Source organism: Antrostomus carolinensis, unplaced genomic scaffold (assembly GCF_000700745.2).
Source record: "Antrostomus carolinensis isolate BGI_N321 unplaced genomic scaffold, ASM70074v2 scaffold50573, whole genome shotgun sequence".
Classification (NCBI taxonomy): domain Eukaryota; kingdom Metazoa; phylum Chordata; class Aves; order Caprimulgiformes; family Caprimulgidae; genus Antrostomus; species Antrostomus carolinensis.
Window position 1 is genome coordinate 682 of NW_010308260.1, and position 16,799 is coordinate 17,480.

At 41.2% G+C, this 16,799-nt stretch overlaps 1 protein-coding gene across 1 annotated transcript; it reads left to right on the forward strand.

The window, feature by feature from the left end:
* Positions 1-623: 623 nt before the first annotated feature.
* On the forward strand, positions 624-14,221 carry C2CD2 (C2 calcium dependent domain containing 2; the record flags this gene model as incomplete). Its single annotated transcript, XM_010165699.1, has 7 exons — positions 624-685; positions 3,071-3,210; positions 3,492-3,663; positions 4,461-4,574; positions 7,023-7,150; positions 8,299-8,611; positions 13,995-14,221. Coding segments are annotated over 7 exons (1,156 nt in total), but the record flags the coding sequence as incomplete, so codon positions are not given.
* Positions 14,222-16,799: the final 2,578 nt, after the last annotated feature.

Below are 16,799 nucleotides of genomic sequence, written 5' to 3' on the forward strand. Positions count from 1 at the left end.
AATAGTTCACATCAGTTCTGTCACACAGAAACTAGTTCTTGTTATCTTGCAACATCCTTGAGTCTTATTTTGGAAAAGTAACATGTAACTCTGATCACATAAAATTGTAACTGCTTTTATCTACTTGCATCTATCCTGCTTTTGCACTACACTTTCCTGCTTTACCTGGATACCCCACAGCTTGCAACGGGTTGTTGATTGGAGCTGTTCCAGCATCTTTGATCCTGCCAGGAAAAAATAGTTTCTTAGTGCTGTGGTGGAACCGTTGGAGTAGGGACCAACATCAGCTTGAAGGACAGTGTTTGTCAACTACTGGGGAGAAGAAAACCCTCTGAAATTTTAGGCAATCAAACTTCTGCAATAGTGATGGAGAGAAGCAAGCCAGGGTTTTCTAACTATGATGCTTTTAGTCAGTCTTACTTGAGGTCAAAAAGACGCTACACATGCAGCGTGCCCAGCCGCGCTGCCATGTAGGGCTGCCTGCCACAGTTAGCAGGTTGTACTGCTTGGCTTAGTGTGGGACAAAAAGGGTGTTGGCAACTGAAAGGGAACGGGGAAAATCTAAGTGGGAAGGAAAATATGCTTGCCTGCGAAGACCTAACATAGTTTCATTTACTTCACAGTGAACTAAGTGCCAAATCAAAAGCATTGCAACTGCAAATAGTAGAAGATGGAAAGTTGGATAGTAAGTATTAAAACTGAATTATTTTGCACAATCAGCTCATGAACATTGCTAAATGTTGACATAAGTCCTCTTTTGGTTCTACCCAGCTGTATAGCCATGTAAGAAACACTCAGATTTCTGAACATGTCTTAAAGCATAGACATCTTATGCTGACTTGTCCTGGTATTGAAATTAGGTACGCTCATGCATGGCTCTAGGCAGCCCTGGCGGAAAGAACAGTTTATGGGAGGGAGATCAGCTGAAAATAGCCAGACAAACTTGTACAAACCAGGCAGCATGGGGAAAATTTATAACTTAATTTTGTGTTTTTATCTCTGCCTGTCCTTAAATTTGTGTCCTAGAGTTGAAATCTGTAGAAAATCACAGAGTTCTTGGGCAACACTGATTGACCTGGGTTAAGTGCTGTCTGTGTATGCTGTTACTTCCATCAGTAATCATGGACAGAAGAGAGAATACGCTGCTCATGTGTCTCTGTGCTCCTCAGAGTTAAAGTTACAGAGAAGCATTGAGTTTCTTTCTAGACTGTGAACATCCTGAGTCTTTCATCTGCTGATAGCCTAATTTTTCAGCTTTCTAAACTTTTCATGGGTCTACTGTGAACAATTTTGTTTTCAAGTTAAGCTTTCCAGGTCTTTCTGTGGCTCAAGGGGAATCATTAATATTAAACCTAAATCCTTCCTTTTGAAGCCTCAGAGGCTTCCTAGCAATTGTCAGTCACTAATTCTGATTATATTGCATTAAATATAAAAGATGGGGGGTGAAACTCTTTTACTACTTGATTCTCTTGTTGCAGTTTGCAGGTAGCCTTCAGTGGCAAGAAAATCCCTCCACTGAACTACTGCATTTGGTTTATTTGGAGAAGCATTACCTTCCCAGTGGGGGTAAGGGGTGGGTGGGTGCTGAGACCAGAGTGCCTGTTGAGGTGTTTGCATGAGCTTTGTAAACTTGCTCCAGGTACTTCATTATTTGGATATTGTGGAGGTGATGACACAACATCATAAATTCTTCTCCTGTACGTTGCATGTTCTTTTGCTGATAGAGTTTTGCTGTAGCTAGAAATAGTAACTGTATTTCACCCCTTGGATCCATTTGCTTTTCCCTTCTTATGTCAGGTTTCAGGTGTAAAACAAACCAAAAGATGCATTACTTTTTGACACTCAGCTATGTCTCTGTGTTTTAGTACTGTCAGTTACATGCAGCTTCGTTCAGGAAAAAGTTCTAAATATTGGCCAAATCTTTCATACCCAGTGATTAAAAAAAAAAAAGTGCTTTTACTCTTGGTGTCTTGTGATAGTGGATGAAGACTTGGCCAATAATTCATTAGGTAATAATAGTTTATCTAAGCCACAGTTAGTAAGTAGTATAGCCAAGCAGAGTTTTGGGTTTGAGTTACTGCATTTATTTTTATTTTTAATAATCTAGATACACAAAGTTGTGCAGTTCCTTGCATATAATCTGTGATTATTTGAGGGATTGGGAAGTAAAATTTAGGCAAATGCTTTAAAAAAATTATTTTATGTGGATGCTGGTTTTTATTGTTAACAAAAAAATGGGTTCTATATACACTCAGCAAGTGTATATTGTTTCTTGTATAAAGTTTAGTCTTGCCTGTATCTGCACATTTTTAGTAGTGGGTCTTTCAGACAATGCCAGTAACAATCCACATCCAACTGATAGTGTAACTACCAGCCTGGTTTCTTGAAGAAAAAAGTCCTAATTGATTGCACTGGCAATCTTATTTCTTCCCCCCCACCCCCGTACCATCTTAGCTGTTCTTCTCCCAGAAATTTGAATAGAAAACTCAATTTAAAATCATATTAGTAAGGAGAGAGCTGAGTAATGTGAATATAATGTAGATCAGATCTCTATTTGTCTTTGAATTCTGCAGAAAACTAGGATTTCATCCCTGAAATAATGGAGTAATTTTACTGAGAGTTTGCTCCAGTCTAGTATAGCTAATAAAGTAAAGGGAGAAACAGGAGAACTGCTGAACTTGCACTGAAGATCAAATTAAGAAAAAATATTATTAACGATGCACCAGTTTACCAGGAACCCAGAGTATTCCCTGAAATGAAACATTAGATGTTGTCTTTTCCCCTAAACATTCTGCATATACAGGGAAAAATAATATCCATAAATAGTGGCAAATAAATAATGTTTCACGTCTCCGTTCTTCCCTGTTGCACAGTATTAGGCCAGGCTGAGGAATAGTCATAAAATGGAAAGAAAGACATGAAAACTGCTATGTTTCTGCCCTGTGGTGTAGAACCAGTTCTTGCATCCAGCTGCCTCTGTTCTGCCTCCTCCTTTCCCATCTTCTTGCCCTTAAACATACTGACAGCTCAGATGTGCACTGATTTTATTTCTTGATTTTATTTCTTCTAGGACCTTTGTCCGCAAAGGTGACTGTACCTCTAGACTTGTTCAGGAAACAACCTTCTGGCCAGCAAAGCTTTGCACTGAACAGCAGGGCCAGTGAGAGCAGCCCAGAGCCAAGGTCTGGGCTGGGATCCATTAGTGCAGAGGTACTGCTGCATTTGGTTGGTTTTATGGTGGATCTTTCACTTTGGGAAGTACTTGTGAGTGCATGAGCTTGTGCTCTGGACTGTTGGTCGCAGCACAGTGCTGTAGAGTGGTGCATTCAGATTGCATGGTAACACTTCACACATGGCACTTGTGTCTGTCAAAAGAATTAACTGTTTGGCTCTTGAGTGTTAGTAAAAATGTTAAAGGAGTACTCACTAGAAATGTTAGTGTCCTTCTAACTTGACTGTGCTTCTAAGGTGACATTTTTTTGTCTTCCTAGTTCTCTTTTATAGAACCCAGTGAGTTAAAGACGTGGCAAGTCTCTTCTCCAGTGCCAGCCACTAAGGTAGAAAAGGATCGCACTGTGATGCCCTGTGGGACTGTGGTCACTACTGTAACTGCTGTGAAAACCAAACCTCGTCTAGAAGGGAGATCATCTCCCCTGAGCACAGGTGAGGAAGTCCACTTCTTTGTGTTTACTCTTAGGGTTATCCGTGGGGACCAGGAGAAGCTGGGGGGACGGGATGTAAGGAAAGGACCAGAAGTCGAGGCGGGAATAAGATGTAAGGAAAGTCGCTGTTGTCCAGAATTCTCTGATGCGTTGGAGGGTAGAGGGGCATTGTTTGTATTCTTCAGAATCGGGTTTTAAATTTTCATGAAACCTTGTTCATACAAGAGGAGTGATTAATATTTCTTTTAATACACATTGTAAAGATTTCATGCTAGAGTGATAATGCGGAAGAGCTTGGTTTTGGTGGATGGTTTTCCACATGACAAAAGTATCATTGCTGATGCCAAACCATCCTGTGCCTTCTAACCTCGATCGGTATTATAATCTCTAATGAGAATCGATGTCATCTTGTGGCAAAGATTTTTTTTTTTCAGCATGCCTTTCAGGAGTAGATTCTCTGATTCTTCTTGGGATAAGTATGACAGTAAAACCTCTAAACAGTCTTTGTGTGAAGTCTCACAAAGAGCTGCATTCTTTTAAGTTGTTAAAGCAGATCTTGTACATAAGTGGGTGTTGTCTAGCATATTACAGTAAAATGTTTAAAACAAATAAATTCCTACCCTTCATGGACCTTTTTGGGTCAGGTTACCATAGAGAGTATGTGTTGAGAATTTGTATTAAACAACTTTCTCAAACACTAATGATTTGAACAAGCTTTAACATTGGTATAATAAACTCTTACTATTTTCATTATAAATATCTTGCGTAGTTTAAATAACAAAAAACCTTGATTCTCAGATTCTCCTGTGAAAACTCCAGTTAAAGTAAAGGTGATTGAAAAGGATTTCTCTGTTCAAGCTATCCATTCACATGGTGCTCCCGTCAGCAAAACCTTATCGTCTTCAGATACAGGTAATAGAAATGTTCAGAGCTGCTAATGAGAATACATCTCTGTGCTGCACATGGGATTAATGTAATCTTGTTAAAATAACAGCAAACCCATACGGCTGCTGCCTTTCAACAGGCACAGATATGTTTGTGTTAACAAGTACTGTGGTTAGGGTTATAGCAGTCTTGCAATAGAAGTCTGGTTTTAATTGGTGATTTATATTACTAACTTTGAATAAATAACAGTGAGCTGTGGTTTGGAGAGGGGAGGTGACTACAGAAAAGCCAAGCTGTCTTTTCTCTTACTTGTGAAAGAAAGATTCCTCCTTTATAAAGGCATGGGGGACACTGCACAGAATGGAAACCCTGTGAAACTTGCCTCTAAGGCCACTGTGAAGCCCCCCCTGTCTGAAGAGAAGGCACGAGGCTGGACTGATGTAAGGAAGACTGAATTCTCTTTCTAGCCCTGCCACTGGGCTTTGTTGTGCTAATGCAAGTACACAGTCTTGCTGTGCCTCTTTGTCCAATTTCCTAAGTCACCTGGCACACAGCTGAAGTGCCTTCAGAGTGCCAGGTAGCATTGGCGATAACTTTAATTACAAATTCACTTTGACTGTATTAAGCCTGATTTTGACTCTGGGGCATTTTACCTTTTAGAGTTGCAACTTTGACTCTTCAGCATATTTTTCAGTCCTGTGTGTGGTCACTATTCAGTCTTTCTGTAGCTCTATAGGCAACAGCAATGGAAAATGTGACCCAATCTAGCTGCAGATGGCACATGATGTGGAGTTTGGTTTTCATCGTACAGATTTGAGTGCAGATGGGACAATCTGGAGATGATCTAGACTGCTCCTGGAACTGTCAGAGAGCTTGCAGAGAGAGAAGTGTCTTGGCCAAACTCAGAAATCTGGAGAAGAGCATGAAGCAGTAACTGTGAATAGCTGTAATAGCACTTGAATCTTTAAAACTCTAGACTAACAAATACTCTGATGTCATGAAGCAGGATGGCTATTACTAAGCCAATCTGGGAAATGTTAAGATAGTGCTAGACTTCTGAGTTAACTCTCATAACTGTTTATTATATTAAAGATACAAAGCACTTACTGGAAAACCCATCTGAAGACAACTTAGAGCACATTGATATGGCCAGTGTCGTTCTTTTTATGGGAGTGCAGGGGAATTTCTGTGAAATGTTCATGTAATACAGCAGGAAGAATTACTCCCTAGAATAAAAGTTTAAGTCAAATTAAAGAAATACAAAGGAACGTTTGGTATGGCAGTAACTTAGGTAGTAGTTGTTACAAACATCATGCCAAAATAGCAACAAGCACTGTGGAAAATATGCTATGGCCATGCTGTAGTTCTAAGTGATGACAACAATAAAAATTAGCAAGTGCCACTGATGCTGCTCTGGATGCTCTCAGCTGTTCCTGGGGGCTTTGCAGTGGCTGGGGAGATGGAAAAGTAGGTGTTTATAATGAGCGTGCAGACATGCCTGGGGCTGGGTACCCCTTGTGCACACACACTCTGAAGTTTCAAAAGTATCTGAAATACTTGGTGCAGCATAATTATTCAGGCCTGGTCTTTTATTGCTTTAATGTCACAGTAACAAAAAACACTGCACGGTTTCATTAGCACTGGTGCTGTTCCTGCCTGTATTCTTTTGTTGTTAAATGTCGTATTAGAAAATCCCGCCTCAGACAATTAAATACAGGGATTTTTGTTTTCTTAACTTTCTTAGCCTTGTTTGTTCCTAAGCTTGACAAATTTGATTAGTGTATTTGCTGTGCCCACAGTACTTGCATGCTAGATGCCAGAAATGGCCGTGCTTGAAAATAAACTTGGATTTGTCACTAAACAGCATTTTATATATAAAGAAGGTTTTGTACTCCTGTGCAGTGTTTGGAGAGGAGAAGGAGGTGCACTTTACAGGCTTTGGAGGCAGCTGAGGAAGAGCAGAGTGACTGCCACTTTGCCTTCCCCATCGTATCATAGTGCCATAGCAACTCTGGAAATGCTGAGCAAGGATGTCTGGAAAAAGAGCAAAGTAGCTACCTGAAGAAGTAGAGCATGTGGCAGCTTTGTACTGTGTTAGAACTACAGCTCTTCATGACTGTGATACCTGATGCTCTACCCACTGCTTCTGGATTATAGTCACCCCAGTGTGGCAATGCACTGAAATAATTGGATGTTTGTTTAGGCTTCCGAAACCTCCTGTGTGCTCAGGGCATGGGTTTGTAAGTGCAACTTAGGTGCCTTTTCTTAAAAGAATGGGTAACAGAATGGAAAGACAGGACCTAATAGCTGGGTAGTGAATTGGAGAATGTTTTGGTATGCCTAATGTTTATACCATTTCTGCTAATTTCTTTGAATTTTAAGTCAAGAACAAACTCTGCCTCTCTTTGCTCTGGTTTTTAGTTGGGTTTTTTTTCTGTTTTCTTTCTTCCCTCTGAAATAATGCTTTATTTTCAGAACTGCTGGTTCTGAACGGCACCGATCCTGTGGCAGAAGCAGCCATTCGGCAGTTAAGCGAATCTGCAAAGCAAAAGCTGAAGTCTCCTAGAAAGAAAAGCACCATTATCATATCAGGGGTGTCCAAGGTAAAGCAGAAAGCAACACTTACATTTAATGCTCAGTACTGTAAAGTCTTTGCTCCACTGAGTGTGACGTTAACTTAACACATTCTGCAGCCTCTCATTCAGCAGTCTCTGCAGGATCTAGGTCTGTGTGCCAGTTTGTTTAAATAACTTTTTCACGTTAAACCAAATGAGGATGGCTTTATCAGGGAAGGTGTTGGGTTTTGATTGTTAGATTTGACACCTTGACTAAAAATGTGTTCTTGGATAGGAGTGGGATGATTGGGGATTTGGGAAAACCAGTTTAGGTGAGAAGAGAGGATAATTTGTCCTTCTTTGTGTTTCACCCATGGAGGGAAGGTGTACAGAAGAAATATGAAAGATTTTTCTATTTTTTTCAAATTTGTTTAAACAAAACCCTCTGAAAAAAACCTCCTTGTCCTCTGGGCTTTGTTCCATAGGGAGGGCAAATGGAAGACACTTTCTGCCATGGTATATAGCATTCCTCCAGACTTTCTTCACAACAGCCCCAGTCTCCCATCTGATGCTTGGTGCCTACCTGTAGTCCTTTCCATGCAGCCTGCTGTATGGACATTTGCTGTCCAGTCTTGCTGTTATGCCTAAAGAGCTCTAACAAAAAGCCAAGAGTCAGTGGGCATGGATCCCCTCATCATCACCGTGTTGTGCTGAGGGGGCGGGGATGAAGATCAGCTGCCACAGTGCTGGATGATCTGCCTGTGAAATGGGGGTACTGGGACTGCACGGATTTTTTGTTTAGCTGATACAGTTGCCAAGAATTCCTTCTACGAGATGAAATGCTTTGATGTTTATTTTCTTAAAAGGGCCAAGCTGTTGTCCATGGATGCTGATACTTAATTACAGCAGCACATGTAGGAGAGTCCCATTATTTGTAGTGGGGCGGGGGTAGGTGGGAGGCATGTACTTAAATACTTTATTTTCAGTCATTTGGCTTTATCATGATTAAAACTTGGCTATATGTGCCTCTTTAGTAGAGCTAAGGAAGCTTCAAGTGGCTTTCTGGTAGACCTGAGCAATACAAATAAAATGGTAAAGAAGAGAAAAGAACAGGATTTTTGCAGGGAGGCTTTTTTTTCCCCCCACCCCCAGCAGAGCAGCTTGTGTCAGCATTTTCTCTTATTTTCACTGGGCAGACCTCTTTATCTCAGGACAGTGAAGCTGCACTGATGATGGACTATGCTGCAGCCATGGAGAGCTCCTGCAAAGAGACAGATCCACACACTGTGGAGGAAGCTGTTGCAAAAGTCACCTCTGATGAAAAGCTGTCATTAGGTACTTCAGAAACAGTACCTGATATTGACCCACAGCAAAGTGCCCAAAAACCTTGGGGTTTGGAGAACGGCAGCCAACAGTGGGACACCAACACACTCCTAGACCAGACCTGTGAAGAAATATCTGTGAGCTCATTAAGTGTTTCAGAAACTGGGAGCATGAAAAAATCTAAAGGTATGTGATCCTTAGCTCCACTTTAATGAATGACTGCTTTCGCTACGTAATTGACAGTGTCAGGCAACACTGAAGTTGTTCATCCTTTCTACTGATTTTTGTCCTTAAACTCCTTGTGATTGTGGTGTTGGTTAAAGCTGTCCTGCTAGCAGCCATAAAGAGCTCAGTCCTCTGGCTCTCTGAGCCAGGTTAGGCTCTCTTACAGTCCCCTCCATCAGGAAACAGAAGGGCTCACACTTAGAAGTTGAAGCTCAACTCAGTTATCTGGGAGAGAAATAACTAGCCATGTTATCATTTCCTCAATGAAAACTGTGCTCTTATATTAGCAGCCCCATTACTAACATGAAAATGGCAGGGTTCCACAGTTGCTTTCTGATACATTCCTTCTCTTCCTTCACATCTCTTAAGCGCAGGACTCCCATGGCCCCTCGCTAAAGCGTGTGTTGAGGAAACACCACAGCTAAGCCAGAAATACTCTCTCTCTTAACTGCCTTGTGAACAGTTTCTCCCTTTTGACTGATTTCATTGATACATAGTTTGCTAAAGAAAATGCAATAAAAGGTATTTTAATAAGTAAATAAGGGATCAGATCATTTTGCTTATGTGGTTATACAACTGAATAGTTGCAATTTGAAAATATCTTAGGATTCCTTGTGTTTCCTTTCTAAATCCATTAACCTCTGAGGCTGTAGCACTAGTTTGTGGCTAAGTGTCAAACACAGGGGCTGTTAGGAAGTGTGACACAAAAGCCAGTGCAGTGGACTGTGCCCTGAGCTGGGGACACAACAATCTCATGGGCTGCACATTGAAGTTGCAAAAATTGCGTTTCTCACCCAATCCACCCCTCTTTTGCTTTATCATTTTCTATTCTTTCCTTACCCAGAAATACTGTAAAGTGGCTTACTGCAAAACCTCGGTATCTTACTAGCTTATCATAATCCCCTCCACGTAAGGCATCCACTGAACCTCTTTGCCAAGGCTCTCCCTTAGAGCATCAAGGCTTTATGGCCTTCTCACACCTGTATTGCTCCACCTAATAGATCAGGATGGTACAGCAACAAACAGTTTGACATAGATGGTTGGGCATTGGAAAGTTTTGCATGTGTTTGAGTGGGGGTAGGAGGTTAGTTGTGAAGGGATTTGTCTCCTTTGGAGCCTGGAAAAGTTTAGGAAGCTGAATGAGATTTTGCAGAACCTCTGGACTCTTGTTTAACATGTTAACTCTAAAACAAGCAAGTGGAAGTTTGTACATGAGCTGTTATCTAGTTTTGGTTTTCCCTGCACAGTGTGTTGCAAAGAGATCAAGCTTCTAAAGATCCTGTTTACACATTGTAGTACAGGACTTCTAAAAAGCACAAAGTAGCTCTAATATTTGAGGGAGTTGTCTCATCTTGTAAAAATATTTTTTAAAAACTGTCTCAAATCCTTTTTTTTTTTATACACAAATTTCTTCATGGAAGTCTTGAATCTCTGCTGTGTCACAGCTGAGTAAGTCTGATGAAGTGACATAGGAAAACATTTCAAACCCCTTGCCTTCAGTTAGCTTCAAAAAGTTCAAGGTTTCTGTTGTGTCAAATGCTTTCCCTTAAAAAAAAAATAACCCCAAACAAACAAAAAAACCCCACAAAACCAAACACAACAAGAGAAAACCCAAACAAAACTAAAACAAAGCCCTTCCTTCTACTTTAAAAAGCCTTGTCTAGGTATTAATGTCTTAAAGTTAGCACTGCCATTTTTTTTTCTCTTGCATATTTTTGGTTTTTTACCTTTCTGACTTCCTTTCTTACCCATTCCCTTTTATAAACTTAAGAGGACTACTATCCCAACCAGAATTAATTGCGTACACAGTAAGTTATTTTTGTCTTTTTTTTGGCCTTTTTTTTTTTTTAATTAAGAAAATGTAGCTTTACAGTGGTACACTCATTGTGAAAACTGAAGCAAAACATAGTTAGGCACCCATTTTCTTCTTCCCCCATCTGTTTCTTTCCACCCTCCAAAATTATCTTCCTGTGCTCAGGTGTCTTAGCAGACTGGTCTGCTGTAACGAATCATTCTTCTGATGGTCGTGCTGTCCAGGTGGGTCACATAGAATGGACAGCAAGGAAGGCTTGGAGAGGTGCGCTGCATTCTTGATTTCTCTCCATCATGCCCATTCCTGTAGTATCTGGTTATCAATCAAAATCTGCTCAGGCAAACCATGTGTGACCCCATAACTGGATATGCATATGCAGAAAGCTTATTTTAAAACCTGCTGCTTCCCCTTTTCTAGATCTCTTTTCTAGCCTAACTTGTAGAGCTACCAGAACTTCAGTTGTTATTTACAAAACCACCTGGATAAAAACTGTTTTGGAAGTTGGGAAGGAATGGAAAGAAGCGATCTCTATTCATATCCTTGTAGGTGGGGAAGGAAATCTTCCTTCATTAACGAAAATAAGATTCAGGAGTGATCCTAGCCCCACAAGCATTTTCAGAACACCCTAAACTAGTGCAGAGGAGCCTATGAAGACCAGTCAGTCTGTACAGCACTCTTGACATGCTCTCTGCTTATCTTCTGATGTTAGGGGCAGAGTTGGCATATGGATCCTGTTGAACTCAAGAAGTAAGCTTGCAAATAGCATGAGCGTCGCCAAGCTTGTGATTTGCCCTACCCTGCCTTCTTAGGGGTGCATGCCTCCACAACAGCTGGAGCCACTGTCAGGCAGCACGTACCAAACTGGCTGGAGACTGATGGGTGGCAGCGGGGATGTGGCAAGCTTCCAGGTAGCAATGACCTAAGTACCTCTGGAAACACAGGGAGCTTTCATGTCGGGGGGCTGCTGCTTGTGCTGAGCTTGTGCTGCTCTCAGGGAAGCACTGCCTGCAGTTTTTCAGCTGCAGTGACTTGTACCAGCCCACCAGCACAATTTTTGCAGCATTTTTGGTTTGGTTCTATTTCCTAGTATGGGAAATCAGTCTGAATGGATAGGACTAAACAGCTCCTTATGGATAAACCCTTCTGTCCTACTCTTTCTGTTGGCACAGCTTCAGCTGCAGCTGCCAAGACTGCTGAGCAGAACAGCTGACTGCTAAAACAAAAGGCACACAGCAGCAAGGGCTCGTCAATCCCCCCAGGCCTTTGCATATTAACAACTGTCAGTATCATGGGGTTGAACACTGTTTCTTCTGTGCTGTTGACAACAGCTTGAAGTGGTACTGCCTTGCCAAAAAGATCAATCAGAGAGTGATGGGAGAGCAGTCAAGATTCAAATCCATGAGTTCCAGTTGCTGTCAGCTGACTTCCAGCTCCCATCTTACCCGGTGAGAAAAGTCTCAGCAGCAGCAAGACAAAACGTGCTAGAATATCCTCCCAGGTGCTGAGGGCTTAGTCCCTAAAATACAGAGTAATAAACCCAGGCACGTGTTTGTAACTGCTCTGGTCTGAACAAAGAAGCATCTGGCTGCTGTGAAAGCAACAGAGCTGCCATGAAATACCTGTTCTGCAGCCATCGCTGTGCAAAATGACAGACACGCAGCCTGTGTCAAGTCCTTGGGGGACAAATAGGTAGTTCTGGCTATTGCACAGTATCCCGTGAAAGAATTGGTCTGTGTGTTGCTTTTTGTATCCATTTGCAATGGGAGGAAAAGCAAAATGAAGACCATGCAGTGACAGGAATTAATAGCTGAACTGAGAAAGAATCAGGCAACCAGATAGTGGTACGGGAACAAGGTGTGGAAGCTTTGCCAGGGGATGACTGTTCTCAGGTATTAGTCTGACTGCCAGAAGGCTCCTGTGTTGGCTTGCTACCTGGGTCCTCCTTTGCTCAAATTGGCTCCTGCCACTTGGACAGCAATGCTACCCGATTCTGCACAAACCTGTTGCTACTTTAACGTGGGGCTGATGTACTGACACCAGGCTGAGTGTTGCTGGTAGCTCGGAGCAGTGTCCCTGCCAGCTGCAGCCACGCTCCCTTAAACATCAGACACACATGTGCACACAGAAAGGGAAGGTGGAATTTGGCAGAATGGTGGCTGTGAAAGCAACCTGAGCTTGCAAAGGGAGAAAAGTCCTGGTGACTGGTGTTCACAACATGAGTCCCATGTCCCTGGTGAGATGACAGCTGCAATTGCCTTGGCTGCATAACAGGTTTGCCATGGGATCAAGGGAAGGAATACAACAAAATAATGCAACTTAATGTATGGCAGAAGGGATTTGAGCAAATTTCTGAACCTGTTGGAAGCAGATGTAATATTATTTTTAATCTGCTTGAAGTGAATTGCTGTAGCAAATGCTTCATGATTGTTACTGTAGGTGGTGCTACCGAGTTCATATAGAATACATGGTGTCTGGCTTGTTTGGGCCTACTGCATGCAGGTTGACTGCTAGGTACTGTTCTCCAGCACCAACAAGGTCTTTCCCCTCAAATTAAAATGCCATCTTCATGTTGTGCATCATGGGCTAATCTTTTCTATTCAGCTCCTTTGATCTCTGAAACAACAGTTGAGTAAATTTACTTCCTCTATTTCATTATTTTTATAAAATATTCTGTACTTTTATTGTAGTGGAAAGATTGAATATGCCTGTTTGACGTGTGAGAACCCAGCGTACAACCCACACCAAATGCTGGCATGTGTATGTCTGACCACTAACATAACGTTCAGAAAAGCATTTGAAACCAAGAAAGTGTAAGGAAGGAGACGTCCACAAGATGTGTGCATTGACTTTAGAAGCTGAAATCAGATTAATATTGGCTTGCTCATAGGCAGTGTTGTTTCACAGTGGCTTTCCTTCCTTTTCAATAGCATCATTTCTGAAAGATCTGAAGGAAAATTACATTTTTCTTTAGTGCTCCTCTAGCAATATGTGTGAGCTCTTCTCTCCTGAACATCTCTGCTAACTGTACAAGTGTGTGTGTATGCATATAGCTAGAACTACCACAGCAGTCTGTCACAAATCAGTTTGCATGATACTTGCATGGAATGAGGAGAAGCAGAGAAATACATACTTCCATGGAGTCTGAATTTCTCAGTGGTGTTCAGGTGGGAGAGAGCTGGATCAGCAGCAGAGCAAAGAGGATTCTGTAGCATGTAGTGTGTGTATGTGTGCCTCTGGCTGAAAGCACAATGATTGCTCACATTTGCCAGTATCTGAAATCACTTGTTCCGAGGTGGAACTGGTACTATTATGGCCTCTACTTTACAAACCATCAATATTCTTGCTTTAGATTCACCACGCTCTTAGCTTTCTAACATTGTTGGAATAGTCACCAGGGTGACACTTAAACTGGAAATGTTAAGTCCAAGGCTTTTCTGAGTTGTGCTGCAGTTACAGTTAAAGCTGAGCTCCGAGAAGAAAGCAGCCTGTTCTGTCTAAAGTGTCCTGCACCTCTGCTGTTTGCTTCCACAGGTGGAATTTTGAAAAAAAGTGCAAAGCTCTTTTTCCGCCGGCGACATCATCAGAAGGATCCAGGGATGAGTCAGTCACACAATGATCTTGTCTACCTGCAGCAGCCACTGTCAGAGGAAGCGCGCAAGAAGGGAGGCACGCTTTCACGTATTCTGAACAGAAAGCTCCTTTCCAAAAACAAAAGCAAGAGCAAACTGAATGGTGCTTCGGCAGAACCATACGCGTAAGGCTGAACGCTCTCCCATGGGATACTTGCACATCAGTTGACCATTTGTTTACAGAGCAGTAGTAGAGGATACAAATACGGCTGGTGGCTTGCATAAAGTGGTGTTCACTGATACAGTGGTGTGTGAATAAACAGAAAGCTTGTCTTTTTTGTTTATTTTTCCAGAACGCTTTTCCTCTCTGATTCTAAAGTTGCTCCCCCAAATACAAGCAGTGCTAATTGTTTCATGACAGCTTTTGGAAGACCATGCAGTTTATTGTAGAAGATGAGGGAGGTTGGGGATGGTGCAGGTGGGGAGGACCTGCATGTAAGCAGGGGAGCTAGGAGTGGAAACATCATACCTGCTCGATGACTGAACCACTATGAAGAGCAAAGATAGCACTGTGCTTCCTGACTGCAGCCTGGAATAGTAGCAACGCAAGTCTCAACTTGTTTTTCTAGTCAGGCTGAAAGGGAAAAGAGAGACCCAGATCCAGTTTGTATTGTGGTTTGGAAACGGGTAAGTTTTCAGAAGCAGAACTAAAATGCTGATTAAGATAGCCTACTGTAATAACTGTAGCCTGCTGTAATAACTGCTCAGTCCATGTAGGTGGAGAGATGCCTTTGATACTAGCCATAAATCAATAAATTATGCAAATACTTATACTAGCATATTGTTTAATGTTCTGTGCATAAGTTATGCTTAACAAACCAACTTTTTTTAAAGTCTACTTGAGTCTACTTGCAAACAAAACATTTACAAATTCTTACATGTAACTTTTCTTCCCTGTGTGAGAAGCTGCATTGCTAATGTAAAAACCTATCTTAGGGGCTCTAATTCCTTCTCCCAAGTACTTGTTAGACAAGTATATTAACCATCATATCAAATGCACAGCTAGGAGCAATAAGTGGTGAACAGAGCATATTTAACCCTATAATGCTTTTCATTAGACAGCTTGTTTTACTTGCCAAACAGTTACTGAGGTCGTAGAAAACAGTTGTGAAGAGAGCTTTTTTTAAAAAAAATAATTCCAATTCCCTTAGTTGTCTTTCAGTTTCTAGATCTACCAGTGTTGTCATGTGGTGAGTGGTTGGTTGGGTGAGGTTTTTTTTTTTTATTCTTTTTTCCTCTTGAAGTATTGCAGCTGGCTCCTTTGAATTAAAAGGAAACACTGATGAAAGTAAAGGCATAGTTCTTGTTTTGGTTATTAAGAGTAAAATGTCAGCCAGGTACCATCTTTTGTGCATACCTGTACTTTTCCATCATTTACATTCCTAGCAAGGACAGAGGGCCAAGCCTGTTCTCTTTAGCCAAGAAAAACATCCATTCCATCTAAATTACTGACATTAATGAATGATAGATTTGTGCCTGCTTTGCCAACAGTGGTTTCCCCCCTGTCCTTTCCTCCCCTTAAGACATCAAACACATTGGCAGATGTTTGGGCTTTCAACTTAAAACATGCCTCAAAAATAGAAAGTCGCTGAAGAACAGAAACACATTTCAAAACTTCTGATGGACTCTAGATTCCTTGGTAAATACTCCTACAAAGAATATAAAAGTAGAGGGATTTTGGTTTCTTTTTTAACAATAAAATACTAGAAGTGGACTGTCAAAAATCTTTTAAATGAGCCTACTGTTAAAAAATACTGTTTATGTGCAACCTCCTAAAATCACTGTGGTAATACAGCAGTCCAGACTATCAAATAGATGTACGTTTAAGTATGCTGCTTATTATGAAAACACTTGAAGGTTTTTTTATTATTCTGTGTTTTAAAATTGGTTACAAATAAGTCTTCTAGACCTGTAACATGCTTAGAAATCCCAGTTCAGTGATACAGGTTTGTCTAGCTTGAATGTGCTTGAACACTTTTGTTTATTGTTTATTTAATACAAAGTAGAAGTTAGGTTTCTTCATTTGTTTTGCAGTAATTCATTATATGAGCATTAAAAAAACTGATTTTATGTTCTTGCAACATACGCTTTTTCCCTTGACTTTCCTGGGAGCTCTTTGCATGATGGGGCAGAGTCAGAGGTCAAATCCCTGACATGTTTTAAATGCTCAGCCTTGTTTGCTGAAGGAGAAAACCACAGCAGGTCACTGAGTTCAAGAAACCAAAATGAGCCTGAGCTCCATGGGTTGCACCCCCTTACACTAAAAGCAAAGAGTTGTGGAACTGGGAATGTAAAGGGAGCACAGGGATCACGTCACACTACTTGAAGTCTGCTTGAATTACTGAACTGGGATTTTCATTTACAGAAGTTTTATTATGTACTGTAGAATGGGGTGGAAATAACACTGAGTAACTTGCAGAATACAGCAGTAGTGTTTGCTTGTAGCTTACCCCAAAAAACAGATACACACTGAATAAGTGGTTTTTTGGTTCCTCTTTCTTAAGGTCTTGGTGATTGCCTAAATGCATGTCTTAGTGGTGGGAACAGAGAATGTTCTATACTGCAAACTGTGAGGGTTTGGGCTTGCATATATTGACAGAGAATTAATTACTAAGATGAGGAAAGCAAGGCATTTGGGGTTAAAAGGGAATCTTGGGTTTTGATTGCCTCACTCCTCAGGAAAATAAACATTGTTTGGTTTGACCTC